The sequence below is a fragment of the Neoarius graeffei genome, chromosome 9 (assembly GCF_027579695.1).
Source record: "Neoarius graeffei isolate fNeoGra1 chromosome 9, fNeoGra1.pri, whole genome shotgun sequence".
NCBI lineage: Eukaryota > Metazoa > Chordata > Actinopteri > Siluriformes > Ariidae > Neoarius > Neoarius graeffei.
The window spans coordinates 34,544,966-34,565,525 of record NC_083577.1 but is presented as its reverse complement, the minus strand read 5'-3'; the positions used below and the strand labels follow the sequence as shown (position 1 = coordinate 34,565,525).

The 20,560-nt window shown below is 42.4% G+C and overlaps 1 protein-coding gene across 7 annotated transcripts in view; it reads left to right on the top strand.

Annotated features, from left to right (window-relative positions):
- plekhm3 (pleckstrin homology domain containing, family M, member 3) overlaps nt 1-20,560 on the top strand; it is a 127,241-nt gene that overhangs the window by 85,227 nt on the left and 21,454 nt on the right. For 5 of the 7 annotated variants that reach the window (XM_060929337.1, XM_060929340.1, XM_060929338.1 and 2 more), the window contains exon 7: nt 3,954-4,111. In XM_060929337.1, coding sequence (XP_060785320.1) covers nt 3,954-4,111 — 158 coding nt within the window. Of the gene's footprint in view, nt 1-3,953; nt 4,112-8,622; nt 11,892-20,560 lie in introns of those variants that run through there. The other 2 variants (XM_060929341.1, XM_060929342.1) reach the window with 2 other exon arrangements.

Genomic DNA, 20,560 nt, shown 5'->3' with positions numbered 1-20,560 from the left:
CCCGGAGGAAACCCACGCGGACACTGGGAGAACATGCAAACTCCACACAGAAAGGCCCTTGTTGGCTGCTGGGCTCGAACCCAGGACCATCTTGCTGTGAGGCGACAGTGCTGACCGCTACACCAACCGTGCCTCCATTTGATATTCTAATTCTTTTTTTTTTTTTTTAAATATATGATCAACCCAACAAACGTTTACATTTCAAACTATACAGAGTCTTTGACAAAATAGAGTACACACAGTCTAAAAGCATGCAATAAAACCTCACTAAGCAAGTAGTACTATTTTATGCTAATTCTCTCTTCATCGACAAAGTAGCATCACTCAAATGAAAAGGAACAATCGATGGAGAAATTACAAAAGATGCAGCATACTTTTGGCAATCTTATAAAGTTAAACCAGCTTCCAATATTTTTTCTTAAGTTCCACCAATTCACAAGTCATATCTGTGTTGCACTACTCCATTTGAGAGGTTTGTAACCCAACTGATTTTCCATCTGGAAACAAACTCTCAGGGTGCATCTTTGCTGGGAGGCTTTCAGGCACAATTTCTTTTGACTCTGGGACGCCTGTAAAACAAAAAAAATTCAGAAGTAAACTGAAGTTACTGGAACGGCATCGCTAATATCTCACCTGGCAAAGTCGACCCATGTTGGTTCTCCTTGTGTATCCAAACTCGCTACGGTTTGCACTGCTTTTAATCTGGCTTTCTTGGCAGATCTTTCATTTCTCCTGTTGCTTCTCAAGTTTTCGTCTTGATCTTATCGAGTCCTAATTTGAGTCTTGGTGCCCAGTCTGGATTTGTTTTATCGCGTAGGTTTGCCAGTGCTGCAAGGTGAGAAGCAGAGTGTTCAAAAAACCATAGCATACTCTTACCAGATATAAATTGGTCACCGCACACACGGGTGTAATTAGCTTTTTCCTCAGTTGAGTCCTTACGGCGTAGGCTTTTGAACCAGTGTACTGTACGTACGGCGTTCTCTGGACGGCTCTTCATCTGTTTTGTTGCCGTTTTTAACCATTTTGTGAGTTCTTTCTGAAGAACCGTTTTTCTCTTTGTCACGAGTAGCATTATTACCGCAATTATATCCCGCACACAAAGTAGGCATCGTCTTTCTTCAAAGGCAATGAAATCAAAAGAAAATCACGACGTGTTGCAGCAGCTCACACATGAAGCGCTGGTACTTGGTGGTTCTCATCCATCATGACCGACTTCCCGGTTGGGATGTCAAGCGTGACTTCGCTTGCACACGAAGAATATTTTACTTCTCCCCAAGTTGGATTTACTTGCGACTATCCATTGAGAGAGCATTTTATCTCCTGCACCTACATTTACTATATAAACATACTGTGTAGGTATAGTTACTGAACGTAGCTTGTTTTGTCGCTAGGCTCATTGAGTAGTGCTGGTGTGACACTATTGTGTAACACTGCTGAGCATCAAAATAAACCTCCACTATTGAGCAGAAACTTCTTGGTGCTCATTTTTCTGTTATTAGTTGTAGGATATCGCAGTCAGTAATCGTAGACCTACAAAGTGGTCTACATTTGTAGGTGTATCTGATACTATGGTCAGTGATTTTGTAGGTAGGTACAAGGTAGATCTACTTAATAAACCAGTACTGTGCTGGATCAAGAACCTGGTGGTCCGATGGCAGCTCCAGCATGCAGATTTTGCATTGTGTGCTTTTGACCAGGCTCGTTAGCATCTCCTTTATTCTGATATATTATGACGCATGCCTTGCGTGGTTGACTGACTGACTGAAATATTCCACATACACGCGCTCAACCATCCATGCTTTCTTCCCTGCCAGATGCATGAACTCCTCCTCAAGCATGTCTTGTGTACCCACATGTACACTTCCTCCCCCCCTCCTTCCTTTCTCTCTTCTTCCTTCCCTTGCCCACACTTACTGACATGCTGGCTCGCTGGTGATAATCCTGTTTTGCCAGGGCCTGGCAGGGAGGGTGTTATCCAAACAGAGCTCACCCTCTTTTTATCTGTCTAATCCTGGCCCTTTCTCTGCCGGTTAATGGAGCAGGCGAGGACATTAGGGCCTGGGATGAGGAGGGGATAAAGTAGAGCGCGTTAAACAGCAGTTTTTAGGGGATTAGGCACTGGACAACAAAGCACACGCGGGACGGAGCCGAAGGGTGGGGGGTCGCAAGACTTGGAACAGCAGCCGTGCTAGCAGTAGACTTTCGTTGCGTGGCTGTAGCAAGCTTGAAATATGTGTCCGTGTCTGGAAGAATAAATCAGAGTTGTGTGTTTTGCAGTCTCTTGATATTCACGAACACTTCGGGGGCTTTTTCTTGGCCTCACGACTCTATTACCAAGTTCTATCGAGTGTATTAACAGCTCCCTTGTTTCTCTGCACTAGTGCTGGTCCAGGTGCAGAGCTCCCCGAGAGGGCTCGACCCGCTCCTCAGCCCTCGCTAAATTATCGAGATGTTTAATTACTTCTTCTGTCAGCACTGATTAGGGGCCATATATATCATTGTTACTTGGGTGACTGTGAGTGTTCTAGCCCTCGCTTCTTTGATTACTGGGCCGCGGCAGTCCCCTGACGCACGGCAGTGTAATTCTCCGCTCATGTCCAGGAGAGAAAGACCGTCTTGGGGGTACGGTGTGGTTGCTACCTCTGGGCAGTAGAGAGTCCTGGGTTTGAGATGAAAGCTGCTTGATTAATGGATGGTTCGGTGCACTGCTGTTGCTCGTATGTATGCAGCTCGCTAGTGGTTTCACCCCCTATACTTTTTGATTTTGGCGTATTAATAATTCCCGGTCCTGCCTTTCAGCTACCAAGATGCAGCAGTTGATTTGAAAGCAGATAAGATTTTTGATAGTCGGTTGCATTTTTTTTTCCTTCGATTGAAAGACATTTCTGATTAATTTCTACTTAAATTAAAATGGTATTTTAAAAATTACAATTCAGCTGTTTAGGGTCGTTTGTTCTTTACACCACTGGTGGCCAGAAGAGTCAAATGACACGTACAGGATTTAATTAGTCCCACTGGATAGGAACAAGGCACTAACATGGTGAAATCACTTTGTTCAGTAAAGAACTGCCCGAGCACTTGCTGTGCTTTCCGTTGGTTCCTGTCTCATACCCACAACTGCACTGCCCAACCTCCCCCTCGCCCACACAAACCCTTTAGAACATCGCTCACTTCACCCCGGGTGCATGTGTGTGCATGTGTGCGCGCACGCTCGTGCTTCGTGGGAGACTGCGGTGGTCCCTCCTTTTATTCTCTTTCCTTCCTCTCTCCCCACCTCCCCATCTTTCTAGCCGTCCCCCCAACCCGTTCTCATCTCTGTCCCGCCATTCTTTGGCCGGCTTCTTGTGTAAGGCCTGAAGAATGCTGGCAGGCCCTTTAATTGGTGTGCCACAGCGCTGCCAGGTGTAGCCACTTGTCTCTTCCCCTTTGGTGAATATGCACTGGAGGTCCGGGCCCCTTCCCCTGGCCCATTCAGCAGCCTACAATACACCTTCTTCAGACCTATGCTTTCAAAGCCCAATGCCGATTTTTAACTACTCCGGCCGGTAAATGGCATTCACATATTATTTTTTGCAAACGGTCTTCCAAAAGGAATTACCCCCTCCCACCCCTCCACCCACCCTCGTCCACCCCTCCAACCTCACAAGCATTCATTAGTTTTGATCTGGATTCCTGATGTGAACTCTGGCTGCTTTGTCTTGGTTCCCATTGGACTCGGTTTTTAAGAAGTGTTTGTCTTTCCACTAAAAATCCATATAATCACACATGACAACTGGTATTTCCAATAAAGTAGTCTTCTGTTTCTGGTGGATACATCATCATCTTCATGATCGTATTCTGCTTGTAGTTTTGTTCCTACTGTGACAGGATTTGGGTCCCACTTCTGGTTTGTTTTTCCATTTGTCGATTCCATGCTCCGTTACTCTTTTTTTTGCCCTCCATCCTCTGTACAGGTGATAGATGGGAAATTGGCTCCCTTCCTCTCCAAAGTGATCAAGTTTGCCAGTTCCCACGTGTACAGCTGCAGTCTGTGTCGAGAGAAAGGCTTCATCTGTGAGCTCTGCTACAACGGCCAGATCCTCTACCCTTTCCAGGAGAATGCCACCAAGAGGTCAGCTCTTTCTCCTCTCTTTTCTCCTCTTTACTTCCTCCTTCTCTTTACTTCCTCCTCTTCTCCTCTCTTGTCTTCCTCCTTCTCTTTCTCCTCTCCTTTTTTTCTCTCCTCACAAATGTTCCAACAACATAAATGGTGCTAAATGGAGATATGCACGACGTCAGGATAATATGGGAATTTTATAGTAACTATAGGAATTTTTGATAAATGCTAAACTTGCTCAGGAGTTAATATCATCATGTAATCTCATTATTGGCAGTTTATTAGTGACGATAAACCTCCACCCACAGCACCACAATGGAATGTTGCTCCTATTCACTTCAGAGACCTCGTAACAGCCGAGCTGCTTCTGTCATGTGTTAGTCACACCCAGGGGACGGAGGTATGAAGCGGGGCTCAGGCTCCAGAACAAAGAAGCAACACCCAGTGCTAAGGCTCTGTCAATCCCCACAACGTCTTTACCCTCCGCCACCTTTATAGCCAAGTGCTGATAAGATACACGCTGCACTTCACACCACTGGTGTGACATTCTTCACTCATTCGCCACAACTACACTTTCAGGTCTTGTGAATGTAAACGTGCTCTGAATTAAGATCATTTATTTGTTAATTGTGCTCTGTGATAGAAATTACTAGTTCATTTGGTACATCAGTATTGTATGTACACTTATTGTCCATTTTCTCCCGAAGGTTCACTTTGTATAGGTTTATTATATGGCATGAGCTACTTCCGGTAAAATCATGCACTCTTGCCCCTTTTCCACCAAAGCAGTTCCAGGGCTGGTTCGGGGCCAGTGCTGTTTGGAACCGGGTTTTCTGTTTCCAATGACAAAGAACTGGCTCTGGGGCCAGAAAAACCGGTTCCAGGCTAGCACCAACTCTCTGCTGGGCCAGAGGAAAGAACCGCTTATGTCAGCGGGGGGCGGAGTTGTTAAGACCAACAACAATAACAAGACCGTGAAAGATCGCCATTTTTAAGCGACGAGAAGCAGCAGCTGTACAAACGCAAAGTCATCCATTATTATTGTTGTTGCTGCTGCTGCTTCTTCCGTGTTGTTTTTGCTTTGATATTCGCGCCAAGGTTTATGTAAATGTAGCGACGTAACTGACGTATACAGCGACGTAATGACGTGGCTCCGCTTAGCACTGCGAGCTATGGAAAAGCAAACTGGTTCTCAGCTGGCTCGCAAGTTGAACGAGTTGTGAACCAGCACTGGCTCCGAACCAGCCCTGGAACCGATTTGGTGGAAAAGGGGTATGATTGGTTCTTTGGCAAGCAGAATTTTCCCGTAATGCCGTAAGGCTCGGGCCGTACAAAAAGACCTCGGTCTGATATTTTCCTGTAAAGACCGAGCAATCAGGGTTAATAAGTAGTTAATACGCAGTTACTGATTTGTAGACCCATCTAGTGCTTCACACACCCATTTACTCCATCCATCAAAGGAAAAGGACCATTATGGAGTCAGAGATATTGTTTGGGTGGTGAAAACGTAGTGCATTCTCTGTATGTTTCTGTCTGTTCTTTACTTGGGTCAATATCATTTCCAACAGTGACTGAGCTTATGGACCATGAACAAATCTGCATCATTCACTGTAACTGACATTGAAGGGTTTACTACCTGTCTTGACCATCATTAACCATTAGCACCATTCTTGTCTCGAAGCGTATGCACTTGTCTACTGACAGACTTGTTTGGTTCTGTTTGTCTTGTGCAATAAGTTTGATGTTAACCTTGGCTTTATGGGTGTGTTTATACCAGCTAGATGCTCGATAGCAGGCTGTCATGATCCAGAGATGGTGTTAAGGCACAAAATGCGATCGCAGCAGAAGGTGTCTGCACACCCTGTTGTAAATCCATAAACACCTGCTTCTCCTGTACTCCATGTTGATCAACCACACCTCTACCTGCCATTTGAATACTTTATGGTCGCTGGTCAAGGGGCTTTACAGTAAACTGTGGTGTGTTATCAAAGTGCTCAGATTTTTAGTAGACTTTGACTTGTTTGTGCTGTATAGCAACGGTGAGGAGCATTTTTCAAATTCCTTAGTACCAGAAAACGCACATGAATGTATCTGAGTACTGGGATGAACTTTGTGGTTATTGAAATGAACAGTAGGGTTAATTAACCCTTCTGGGGTCTGAGGGTATTTCCTGGCACGCTAATGATTTTGGCATGCTCTGATTGTCAATTTCAACAAATCTAAGCAGTATTTTCAAAGTCGTATGACTTTTTTTTTTGATTCAGCACAAGTTCAGCTACAGTAATATCTATGTAGTATGTATGTCATGACTGTACTTTAAAAAAAATAACAGATAAATGAAGATGTGTTAAAAAAAAAATCATCATGATGATCTTACCTATTGTGTTGAACCGTTTTGGTCACTTGAGGTGATTCTGTTCAGTCTTGGGAACATATCAAGTACAAAAACTTAAATCTGCTCCATTGATTTGGAAAATTATCTGGCCATCAAAAAATTTGTCCTGTTTTGGGATAAAGAGTTGGCAGTGGGAGGGGTATCCAATGAGAAGAGTAAAAATTTCCATTCCATTCAATGAGAAGAGTGAAACCCCCTCGCACTGCCAACTCTTAATCCCATCAGGTCAAGTGATCAAAACAGTTCATCACAATGGGTAAGGTCATGTTTTTTTCACACATTCCAACTAGGGATGTTAACCGATGACCGTTTGACCGGTGGTTGACCGAATCAACGTCAACCGGTTAATTTTTTTTTGGTTGTCAGTGAAAAAAAAAATCAATAGTTTTGAAGCTGACGATTTTGGAGCGGAGAACCTGGAATTCTGTATTGTAAACGCTTGGGCCATGCCATGCGGTGTAAGGACGACAGCTGACAAATCAGAAACACCCATTCAGTCATGTCCCGCCCTCCTGCCCCAGTTAAAGACAGCTGACAAATCAGAAACACCCATTCAGTCATGTCCTGCCCCAGTTGAACACAGCTGCCACTCGGCGAAAGAAAAAAAGTGTAGACACAGGCTTTTTAGCTTACAAATTACTATTCTGTTTTTTTTTTTTAAATTATTATTAGAAGGCGCATGGAGTTTAGTCCTGCCTTGGCCAGTGCATTCTGAAAGTATGTTTCGGTCTGTAGCCAACAATGCCTGTTTTTGCAGATCATCTCTCCACACAAACTAAAGGCGCAGATGGCGACTTTTTCATGGACTGTAACGGCATTTGCTTATGTAGTAATTTTAATACAGAATTTAAACTCATAGGTTAACCGACTTTAACCGGCTAATGAGGCTCGGTGGTCGGTCAAGATTTTTTTTTAGTTTTCGCCATCCCTAATTCCAACACAATTCTAAAACTGATTTTTACAACAGCTTAATTTATCTGGTATTTGACTCTATTCAGTGCGTCTTGAAATTAACTCTTGTACCATTTTACTCCGTTCAGAGCCACAACCAACTCTGTTACACAATTACTCTAATTTTGCTCCAACTCCAAATTTTACTCAATAAACTCAAAATAGAGCAAAATTAACTATTTTTGAGGAAAATACTTTTAACTCTGGAAAAACTGCTCAGTCATTTTTCCTGTATACGCACTACAGTGCACACCTATCAACCGATCTGCTCATAATGAATAAAAGAAATAACACTTACTCGAGTTGATCTTCGGCCAGATCAAGTCGAAGTTTAAAAAAAAATAAAAAGCATTGCTCATCATCAGTGTCGCAGTTCTCAAGGTTGAATTGAAGTACTGTCCTGAATCATGAATTGAATCGCTGTGCCGAATCATTCGAAGCGCATAAAATCTGCGTGCCATCCAAATAGCCTAAACTATGGCTGACAGGTTTGATCCTGTTTACGATGGCCGTTCCTACCGCAAAAGAGAAACCAATCGAAACCGAAAGAGTGAAAGTGATTTATCATGCCGTTACCATGTCAATAGTCTTTTATGAATGTGTAAGTGGGCGCTCAGCGCTCCGGTGTGACTGAGTAAGGAGACGAGTTTTATGTTGCATCTAATTTAGGTCATTTAAAAACTATAATATTTGGCAGTGGGCACATTTCTGTCAGTATGTTTATCATGCTTGTATGATGATAAACTCGCGAAGATTATCTAAATACATGACCTACTCATTCTAAACCTGTCGAGCTTTGCCGGCAAATCTCTCGACCCCATAGGGTTAACAGTTATTCCACCAACTCGAGTCGTACATGAGCTGATAGGCGACGAGGCGCGTAGCTCCGAGCTGCCTATAAGCCGTGTACGACGAGATTGAGTGGAATAACTGTTTTATTCTATCCACATTCACTGGATTTTGAGAAGCGGAGCATTTTTATTTATTTATTTATTTATTTCAAATTTGATGAATAAAATGGCTTAGTAGTAGAGTAACCAACCAGAACGTACGATTGCTCATACCCAGTGAATGTGGATAGAATAATATCATGTATAGCTGCTATGACAGCAGTGTTTAATTACTGTATGGTGGTATTGTGGGCAGTCAGGTGTTCATCGCTCCCTGTGTGTGTTGTCAGGTGCGAAGGATGCGGAGCGGTGTTCCACGCAGAGTGTCGGATGCGCGCCCAGCCTTGTCCACGCTGCGTTCGTCGCGAGCTGCACAAGAAACCCGCTTCATTCTGGAAGAAGCACAACCACAGCGAGAGCCCCGACGACGACTGCTGCTTCGAGCTGGACACCTGAGCCAAAGCTTTGAGAGCGAGGGAGAATCACTCCCAGCTGGGCCGCTCCAGCAGGCTTGTTTTACTGACCAACAGCCGACTGCTGCTGCCGAGTGTCTGCATGTGCACATCCATGAGTGACCACACTCTGTGGGCCGTGTAGAAGAGCTCTGTGTTTGTCGACAAGGAACAGAAGAGTCTTATTGTTTTTGGTCCGTCAATCCTCTCTCGTCCTCTTGTCAGCTCACCTGAGAGATAGGGTACACACAGACAATACTTCAGTCCCTGAAGAGGAGAGGTTTCATAATGATACCAATTTGCCCTCTCCTTTCATCTACCAAATGACAGCCGGGCCAACTGGCACATACGGACCCAAGTGGAGTACTCTCTCTCTCTCTCTCTCTCTCTCTCTCTCTCTCTCTCTAGCGTGTAAACACACTCTAGCAGTCCGTCGCAAAATAATGCCGTCTCTGGAAATCCAAGGCCAAATCATTTTCTCTGCACAACAGAGCATCTAATCCATTAACGGCCACGCTGCAATCAGACATCGTAAAAAACCGCATCCAGTCGAAAAGTCTCAAGTTATTATTCAACCTATAGACTCAACATGAACATCCACGCTCCACTTGACCGTCTTCCTCTCTGCATTCCTGCACAACTTCTAGATCTGATCAGTCTATTTAGTCACAGTAAACAAATTGTTTTTTTTTTATACTGTTTAGTAGGCTCCAATAGCGAAAGAAAGCTTGGTGCCGTAACTCCCACTGGACAGAGGACTAAGCCTTGAGGACGCCCCGGTCGTCTTTTTTTTAAAGCAGAATTTAAGGAACATAATCGCACGCACCCAAAACATGCACAACGCTTTGGACTCCTGTGAAGTTCTTGGCCTATTCTAGTTCAGAGAGGTTGGCATCTCGTCCTGTACAGCTGGAACTGAAGTTTATCGCTGCTCAGTGCCACTGCCTATATGCAGCTGAGCCACGGTCCCTTTGCTAACCGCTGGCTTTTTGATTACAAACTACCCTCGGCCACAAGGTCCCAAATTATAGTCCAGAGCGCTGGGGCTTTGTTTAGCATTGGTAGACCCAGTTCAACAAGGATCGCAGAGCAAACCCGCCCGCTGACGGGCTCGTTAGTCACGTCGTCCACCCTTACCGCAGGATTGGCTCCGTATCAGTCGCTCGTCTCGCTGGGTGTGCGTTCACACTCCATTTTCCGGCTACTTGAACTAAGCACTGGCAATAATATCACTCATTTTTGCTTTCTCGCTGCCTTATTTGACCTCCTGGTTCTCATCGTCTTTTCCAAAGGGACAATGCTTTGACGATGCAGAATGAATATGACATGCATTTGTATGAGGTTTCCCCCCCCATGCAAATTTAGATAGGCTGAGTGACGTTTTGTCTTGCTCTAAATAATTCCCAAGCTTCTTATTTTCACCATTTACTACTGTGTTTTGGTTTTTTTCGGGGTTTTTTCCCTGTCAGCACAGAGGCGAGGTCAGGATCAGCTTTCAGCTCCTCTCCAGACACCGTACCAGCAACACCGAAGCTCTCAGTGTAATTCTTTTTCTCCGATTCCGTAAAAGCTGAAGGATTAAATTATTTATTGTTCTAGTTCTAAAATCATTGTACACAGCGATGATGGATTGATAGATGAAGTCGAGAGGAATTATGGATTTAATTTCTCCTGCTGTTATGCTAAAGCAGCTAGGTTAGCCTTGCAGTACGCATTTGGGGTTTTTTTTGTTGGCTTGTTTTTGTTTTATTAACTTATTATTTTAGTGTTTTGTAAAAATGTTTACATGTGTTACATCAGAGAGCAGCTTCTTTTTTTTTCCCCCCCTCAACCCCCTTTTTTTTTTTTTTTTTTGGACATTTGCACCAAGGGTACATTGTGTTTACTTTTATTCGAGTTGATGGAATGTGTGTGTATGTGTGGTTACTAGATATTAATAATGGCTCTACATTTGACCGTATTAATTAAACCTCTTTCTCATACACACTTTGCCTGCCTTAAACTAAAAGCCAGTACGTCTGCCTGTTGATAACGGTCTGTTATTGTGCATTAGTAATGCAGTTTGTTTGAAACTAATGGGTTCTTGTTGCCTAATCGGTAGTTCAGACAAACAAAAGTCCTTAAATGTTGATTGTACAGTGCTTTTGATTATTAGACCCATGTCTTTTGCTGAAATAGGTGACTTTCTCAGCACGTTTGCACAAAACACTGGCAGTTTAAGTATCCGCTGGACCACAAAGCCAGTCCTGGCACTTAGTGTTTAGATTGAACGATTGTTTGTTGTGAATCTATTGATTTTAGCAGAGTTGCACTAGTTAGTTGGGTCAAAAGTAAAGCTTCCTTAATTAGCTAGACAGGTAACAAATTGCAGGAAAAAAACAACATGAAGCGTCTTGGTAAGCTGTTGAGCCGCCAGAATGGCTTCAGTGCCCCTTGGTATAGATTCTTTAGACGTGTACTGGAGCGATTAGCATTAGCACCATTCTTCCAAAATATAGTCCATCAATTGGTGTGATGATGATATCATGCCAAAGTTTCTCCAAGGTGTTCAGTTGGGTTGAGATCTGATGAGCGTGAGAACCATAGCATATTATTTACCATTCTGTAAGTTCCCATGACCGATAAACATACAGTACCAGTCAAAAGTTTGGACACGCCTTCTAATTCAATGTTTTTCTTTATATTTATTAATTAAAAGACGCACCATGTCTAAAAGTACTGATGGATGTCGTTTCTCTTTACTTAGTTGAGCGGTTCTTGACACAATATGGATTACTACAGTTGTGGAATAGGGCTATTTACTGTGGATTATTTACTGTTTGATCTCAAACACATATTAAAAAAGGCAAGAAATGTCACTAACTTTAGATGAAGCACACCGGTTAGCTGAAAAGCATTCCAGGCGACGACCTCATGAAGCTGGTTAAGATGATGCTAATAGCGTGTAAAGCGTCAAGGGAAACGCTGGATACTTTGAAGAATCTAAAATATCAAACACATTTTGTTTAAAACACACTTTTTTTTTTTTTTTTTCCCCACCACGTAATTCTATATGAGTGATTCCACGCTTATGGGTACTGAAATGGGGACATGAACTTATTTTTAAAAATTCACCTAAAACCATTTCTTTTTTTACCATCAGGTCACAAAACATGTAATCTTTAATGAATGATGTGTTAAAAGATAACTTTGATTTTCTGAGATGTAATAAAAACATATTTATACGCCAAAGTCAAGCCTATGAGTTCCAAAATGATGTCTGTTCCATTACTTCTGTTACGATTGTCCATCTCGCGTCTGTTACAAATTAATTACAATCTAGCTATATACCATGTTAATCTTATTGAAAGAATGTGTATGTTTATTCTACTACACATGTTTATTAATTATATTTGCTAAAACATCACCTTCCTATGTTTCAAAAAGTAATTCTACATTGTTAAAATTAAGAATATATATGTCCACAACACTTCTGTTACGTTCTGACTTTGGCATATAAATATGTTTTTATTACATCTCAGAAAATTAAAGTTATCTTTTAACATATCATTCATTAAAAATTACATGTTTTGTGACCTGATGGTAAAAAAAAAAGAAATGGTTTTAGGTGAATTTTTAAAAATAAGTTCATGTCCCCATTTCAGTACCCATAAGCGTGGAATCACTATCTGTTCCAGATGTTATTTCATAGTTGTGACGTCTTTAGTATTATTGTACAATGTCACAGAAGAATGAGTAGGTGTGTCCAAACTTTTGACTCGTCCTGTAGGCGGAGTCATCTTGGAAGAGACCCCGCCCATCAGGATGGAAACGTCCACGATGGGATAAAGCTGAACAGCCAGAAGAACTTTACCACTTTTTTCCTTTAATTTGTCACCCATCTGTATATTAGGTCCTGAATTTCAGAATTGCAAGTGTTTCTTTTTTATTTTGATCCATAAATGCTTGACGTACACCTGACTTGAAGATGTTCCACAAACAGTTTCCTAGACCACACGTACAACCAGTAGTCGTATTAATTAGCCTGGAATTGAACTGATTAGCACTGTTGTAAAGTTACCTTCAGGGATTTTAAACACATTGAAAATGGTGATATGGAGTGGGGGGAGGGAACGTAGATGAGTGGATGTACTTTCATTCCTTTTTGTACAACACAACCTTTTTGTACACCGTGATTACAGGTGAACCATGATCTCCTAACGGTTTAACCCACCCTGCTGTGCTCCGTTGTATATAATCCAATGGTTCATATCAGCAGTTGATTTAAACAGTATTTATTGTATTTGTTTTATTTATGTTCGACTGGGTCTTGCCTGATTCTGCTTTTTCTTCCCGTTCTGTCATCCAAAAACTTTACACCACAGCCGACCTCTTATGCAAATATATATATATTTAAAAAATCTTCGTGGTTCCTTATTGGTTCCTTTTGTTTTTTCTTTTTGTCACTGATACCAATAAAGTAAGTTACCCAACAAGTCGAGAGTGTTTTTCTGGCAAGAGTTTTTAAGTGTAACCTGGCTCAAATCCAGGCTCAGTGGAATAGCTACAACTGGGTCTGATTTTAGCTTCTTTCCTAATTTGGGTCCAAGGTGAGTTTTTGGTATCTGGATGGAACAAATACATCACCGCCTACGTCCAGGGCTTATAAACTGCCCTGGCAAGAAGAGGGTCCAAATCCTGACTCATTCGCTAATCCCAAATTAAAAACCACAAGCTTGTATTGGGTTTTTGACTTGTCAGAGACCGCAGTATGAGGCTTGTAATTTTATTTATTTATTTATTTATTTATTGTAAGCCGATGCATTGTGGGATAGATGCAATTCCACCGTGTCGGTTTTTTTTTTTAATTCATGGCTATATTGGTCCTGAGAAATACACACGGTTTCCAAACCCTGTGTTCTACTTTTTGAAATGTTGCTATAAAGTGACAATTTCCTCTGTAAGGATTAATAAATGACGAGGTGTGCTGTTATTGGAAAATAATCTGCAACCCATGAGGGGGTGGTATGATCCAGCCTATTGCCAAGGAGTTACTGATGTGGATTATTTCACTCATACCACAGCAATTTAACAACAGTTGCACATTTTGTATTAATCAAAGAAAAACTCATACATTTAACTTGCATGTAATATGAAATGTCATACATTAACTGGACACCTACACGTTCATGCGATCATCTAATCAGATTCAGCCAATCGTGGCAGCAGTGCAATGTATAAAATCCTGCCGAAACGGGCCAGCAGCTTTGAGTAATGCTCACATCAACCATCAGAATTGGGAAAAATCTAATCTTGGTGATTTTGACCATGGCATGATTGTTGGTACCAAATGGACTGGTTTGAGTATTTCTGTAATTGCTCATCTCCAAGGATTTTCACACAAAACAGTCTCTAGAGTTTACTCGGAAAGGTGCAATAAAGCAAAACCATCATCCAGTGAGAGGCAGTCCTGTCGACAGAAACTCCTTGTTGATGAGAGAGATCAATGATCGGACTGGTTGGAGCTGACAGAAAGGCTACAGTAACTCAGATAACCACTCTGTACAATTGTGGTGAGCAGAAAAGCATCTCCGAATGCACAACATGTCAAAGGTTGAGCTGGATGGGCTACAACAGCAGAAAACTGTGTCGGGTTCCGCTTCGGTCAGCCAAGGACAGAAAGCCGAGGCAACAGTGGGTGCAGGCTCACCAAAACTGGACAATTTAAGACTGCAAAACCGTAGCCTGGTCTGGCACACAGATCAGAATTTGTGGCAACAGCATGAATCCATGAACCTGTCCTACCTTGTGTTAAAAGTCCAGGCTGGCGGGGGTGGTGTAATGGTGTGGGGAATGCTTGTTGATACACTTTAGGCCTTAATACCAGTCAATCATCACTTGAATGCCACAGTCTATTTGAGTATTGTTGCTGACCGTGTGCATCCCTTCATGACCATCTTTTAATAGCTACATCCAGCATGATAATACACCATCTCACAAAACAAAAGTCGTCTCAAACTGGCTTCATGAACATGCCAATGAATTCAGTGTTCTTCAGTGGCCTTCCCAGTCATCCATCCATCCATCCGTAACCGCAGGCAAGCTGGAGCCTATCCCAGCTGACTATGGGTGAGAGGCGGGGTACACCTTGGACAAGTCGCCAGATCATCGCAGGGCTGACACATAGAGACAACCAACCATTCACGCTCATATTCACACCTACGGTCGATTTAGAGCCACCAATTAGCCTAACCTGCATGTCTTTGGACTGTGAGGAAACCCACACAGACACGGGGAGAACATGCAAACTCCACACAGAAAGGCCCCCCGTCAGCCGCTGGGCTCAAACCCAGAACCTTCTTGCTGTGAGGCGACAGTGCTAACCACTACACCACTGTTTCGCCCCCATTCCCAGTCACTGGATCTGAATCCAATAGAACACAGGAGATTCACAGCATGAAAAATCTGTAGGAACTGTGTGATGGAATCATGTCAACATGGACCAGAATCTCAAAGGAATGTTTCCAACATCTTGTGGAATCCCTGCCATGACGGCTTGAGGCTGTTTAGACACCAAAGGGAGGCCCTACCCAGTATTAGTATAGTGTTCCTTATAAAGTGCTCAGTGAGTGTACATACAGCAGTTATAAACAGTCATTCCTTCACCAGCGTCTCTTTTTTTCTTTTTGAAGTTAATAAGACAAAAAAAGAAGAAACGCAGTTTGTTCATGTTACAGAGGAACCACAAACCACAAAGGCCTCTGCCTTGAAGACTTTCCTGTGGCGGAAAACCTCTTGACCATTACAAAGCGCTGACATCTGAGACAACTTCCATAAATATTAAATAAACATTTCCTTACAGAAAGCTTCACCATCAAATGTTGCATGTTTTTCTTCAACACACACACACATGATTAAAAGAAAACCCTGCTTATTAATAGTTTTAGGCTTCAAAGCTCAGTCGCTGTAAATAATTTGTTACAATAGAAATTATAACATCTTCGAACAAGTACATTAAGATAAACCTGTAATTTGAATCACAGCAGGAATTACTGTCCGAGCTGCTGTTATAGAAAAAGAATCACAATATTGTATTTATTTTTTGACCAATCAGATTGAAGGTTTTTAATTAACAATACCGAGATGGAAGCAAAATGATGGAACCTGTTACTTATGAATTTTCAGTACATGAGAAGCAGTGGCGGCTGGTAGTCTTTCAAACAGGGGAGGCTGGTCGGTTACGATATTTCCAGATTTTAAAAGAATAAACATCAATTTTGCCCATACTCTTGCCTCTGATCTGGCTGATTGTTGGCAGGGTCACAAACTGTGAAATAACAGGTTCTTTTGGCCCATTAGCCTCCTGTCCAATATACATGATGGTGGTGTTGGGGGGGGTATATTTTAACATTTTATATTTTAAAATTGTGGCATGTTGTTTAAAAATTGATCATTATTGAAAGCAGCTCTTTGTCAGGAACCTCAGCAGTAACAGCAGAGTGTTCTGGAATAGGCACAAGCACTGACCTTGGGGAGCCAAACATAGAGCTGGGTGCCACACATTTCATTCAATGACACTTTCCCTATATTTTACTTATTTTGACTGAGAAATGTTTTATTGACAATTTTGATAACCCTTCACTTTTAATCCAGGTCTGTAGTGTGAAATGTTCTCGGCTGTGTTTTTGTTTAAAAATGTTTTCCAAATTGTAGCTGTGTTTAATTCATATCCAGAAAAATATATATTCCAATATACTCAGCATAAACATTTTAAATAGATTCTATATTTTTGGTCCATCCATGACATATTACTAAAGTAGCCTATTTACTGTTGTTGATGTGGGTCACTTGCTGTTAGCCAATTCACTTTCTCGTACCAGGAGAGCTGAAAGGAACGAGTATTATTCCCTACCTTTTTCACCAAGTCAATTTGAGGCGTTGGTCTACCCTGCTCTTTAATTTTAATTTTTTCCTCGAAAGGAAGACTGGCAAATGGCTTCGCCAAAATTAAATCAGCAATGCTTGGCATCCGTGCGCAGCTTTCTTGCTAGCTGACTAGCCCCCTCAAGTTCAAGTCCAGTCACTCAAATAAACAACATTTTTGGAACTAAGATAGCAAACTTGACAACACTATATTTACACTTTATTTACAATGAAAATATATACAAACTAAAAAAGCTGGTAGAAACCGTATGTAATGAATGAAATCGAAATGTAAGCTGATCTCTTACAATACACCACAACACTTGCAAATCCGCATGGGACTGAACTGAAATTCACCGCTGCCTGTCTATATTTGAAACGAGCTGTCAAAGAAAATATCCGGCCGCTTTCACCAATCACCAGTCTCCTCGCGGAAAGCTTTGCCATGTCCCTCCCACTGTGAGGCTGGGAGTCCGTGGGTGGGCGTTTTCGCAGTATTTGTCCAATAACTGTCTTGCATTTTGATATTGAAAAGCGCATAGCTCCCAAATGCCATTGAAGTCCACTGAGGCTGGGCTGCATCGTGCTGTCACGAGAGGGAAAAACTCATGCACACATTAGGCGAACTGGGGAAAGTTATAACGGAATGATTTCGCACTGTAGTGGGTTGAGCACATATATTTCTATGATTCTGGATCTGAAATAGCAATGTTATAAGGTCGGCTATAACATAAGCCTAGCGCAATTCATCCTACACGATGTTCGTTATTTTTAGAGGAGACTGAGCCTCCCTCGTTGTCTTAGAGCAATCGCCCGTGATGAGAAGTGCAACACAAACTCCACTCCATATAGCTGTGTCTTGTTTGTGAACAGAGAACCAGTGGTTTACCACCCAGATGCTTCTCCTCTCAGGTTTATTTGAACTTTACCCCCCACCACCTTCTTCCTTTTTCCTTCTCTCAAGCAGCAATTTGTCCCAGCCTAAGAGCTCTAAAGCCTCGTCTCTGACACACGGTAATCCACCAGGATCTAGCCTCCACTGATGGGTTGGAACATGCCTAGCCCTCTACCTGTGTGTGTGTACTGTGTGTGTGTGTGTGTGTGTGTGTGTGTAATCTCCATAAGGCAACGCTGTTGGCTGTTTTTGACATCTCCATAGAAAGGAGGCATTCTGCTGATCCCAGACGCCATGAAGTTCTTAATGTTTGACAGGTTGAGGTTGAAGATACACTGGCTCATCTCTTCTTAAACGTGTCCCTTCACACATACCTGTAGCTGTTGTGGAGAAACGCCTTCATGCCAACAGGTTCCTTCTTATATGGATTTGTCTTTGCTCCAGATTTACATTAAAGAGATTTATCTGAAGGAATTTTTGGTAATCAATCAATGACATCAATTGCATATTCATTATATACATTAGTATATATCCATCCATCCATTATCTGTAGCCGCTTTATCCTGTTCTACAGGGTCACAAGCAAGCTGGAGTCTATCCCAGCTGACTACGGGCGAAAGGCGGGGTACACCCTGGACAAGTCGCCAGGTCATCACAGGGCTGACACATAGACACAGACAACCATTCACACTCTCATTCACACCTACGGTCAATTTAGAGTCACCAGTTAACCTAACCTGCATGTCTTTGGACTGTGGGGGAAACCGGAGCACCTGGAGGAAACCCACACAGACACGGGGAGAACATGCAAACTCCGCACAGAAAGACCCTCACCGGCTGCTGAGCTCAAACCCAGGACCTTCTTGCTGTGAGGTGACAGTGCTAACCACTACACCACTGTGCCACCCTCATTAGTATATAGTACTATATATACTATATTAGTATTACAGTGGTGCTTGAAAGTTTGTGAACCCTTTAGAATTTTCTATGTTTCTGCATAAATATAACCTAAAACATCAACAGATTTTTACACAAGTCCTAAAAGTAGATAAAGAGAACCCAGTTAAACAAATGAGACAAAAATATTATACTTGGTCATTTATTTATTGAGGAAAATGATCCAATATTACATATCTGTGAGTGGCAAAAGTATGTGAACCTCTAGGATTAGCAGTTAATTTGAAGGTGAAATTAGAGTCAGGTCTTTTCAATCAATGGGATGACAATCAGGTGTGAGTGGGCACCCTGTTTTATTTAAAGAACAGAGATCTATCAAAGTCTGATCTTCACAACACATGTTTGTGGAAGTGTATCATGGCATGAACAAAGGAAATTTCTGAGGACCTCAGAAAAAGCGTTGTTGATGCTCATCAGGCTGGAAAAGGTTACAAAACCATCTCTAAAGAGTTTGGACTCCACCAATCCACAGTCAGACAGATTGTGTACAAATGGAGGCAATGCAAGACCAGTGTTACCCTCCCCAGGAGTGGTCGACCAACCAAGATCACTCCAAGAGAAAGGCGTGTAATAGTCGGCGCGGTCACAAAGGATCCCAGGGTAAATTCTAAGCAACTGAAGGCCCCTCTCACATTGGCTAATGTTACTGTTCATGAGTCCACCATCAGGAGAACACTGAACAACAATGGTGTGCGTGGCAGGATTACAAGGAGAAAGCCACTGCTCTCCAAAAAGAACATTGCTGCTTGTCTGCAGTTTGCTAAAGATCACGTGGACAAGCCAGAAGGCTATTGGAAAAATGTTTTGTGGATAGATGAGACCAAAATAGAACTTTTTGGTTTAAATGAGAAGCGTTATGTTTGGAGAAAGGAAAAAACTGCATTCCAGCATAAGAACTTTATCCCATCTGTGAAACATGGTGGTGGTAGTATCATGGTTTGGGCCTGTTTTGCTGCATCTGGGCCAGGACGGCTTGCCATCATTGATGGAACAATGAATTCTGAATTATACCAGCAAATTCTAAAGGAAAATGTCAGGACATCTGTCCATGAACTGAATCTCAAGAGAAGGTGGGTCATGCAGCAAGACATCAACCCTAAGCACACAAGTCGTTCTACCAAAGAATGGTGTAAGAAGAATAAAGTTAATGTTTTGGAATGGCCAAGTCAAAGTCCTGACCTTAATCCAATCGAAACATTATGGAAGGACCTGAAGTGAGCAGCTCATGTGAGGAAACCCACCAACATCCCAGAGTTGAAGCTGTTCTGTACGGAGGAATGGGCTAAAATTCCTCCAAGCCGGTGTGCAGGACTGATCAACAGTTACCGGAAACGTTTAGTTGCAGTTATTGCTGCACAAGGGGGTCACACCAGATACTGAAAGCAAAGGTTCACATACTTTTGCCACTCACAGATATGTAATATTGGATCATTTTCCTCAATAAATATTGACTGTGGATTGGTGGAGTCCAAACTCTTTAGAGATGGTTTTGTAACCTTTTCCAGCCTGATGAGCATCAACAACGCTTTTTCTGAGGTCCTCAGAAATCTCCTTTGTTCATGCCATGATGCACTTCCACAAACATGTGTTGTGAAGATCAGAGTTTGATAGATCTCTGTTCTTTAAATAAAGCAGGGTGCCCACTCACACCTGATTGTCATCCCATTGATTGAAAACACCTGACTCGAATTTCACCTTCAAATTAACTGCTAATCCTAGAGGTTCACATACTTTTGCCACTCACAGATATGTAATATTGGATCATTTTCCCCAATAAATAAATTTCATCTCATTATCTCTAGCCACTTTATCCTTCTACAGGGTCGCAGGCAAGCTGGAGCCTATCCCAGCTGACTACAGGCGAAAGGCGGGGTACACCCTGGACAAGTCGCCAGGTCATCACAGGGCTGACACACAGACACAGACAACCATTCACACTCACATTCACACCTACGGTCAATTTAGAGTCACCAGTTAACCTAACCTGCATGTCTTTGGACTGTGGGGGAAACCGGAGCACCC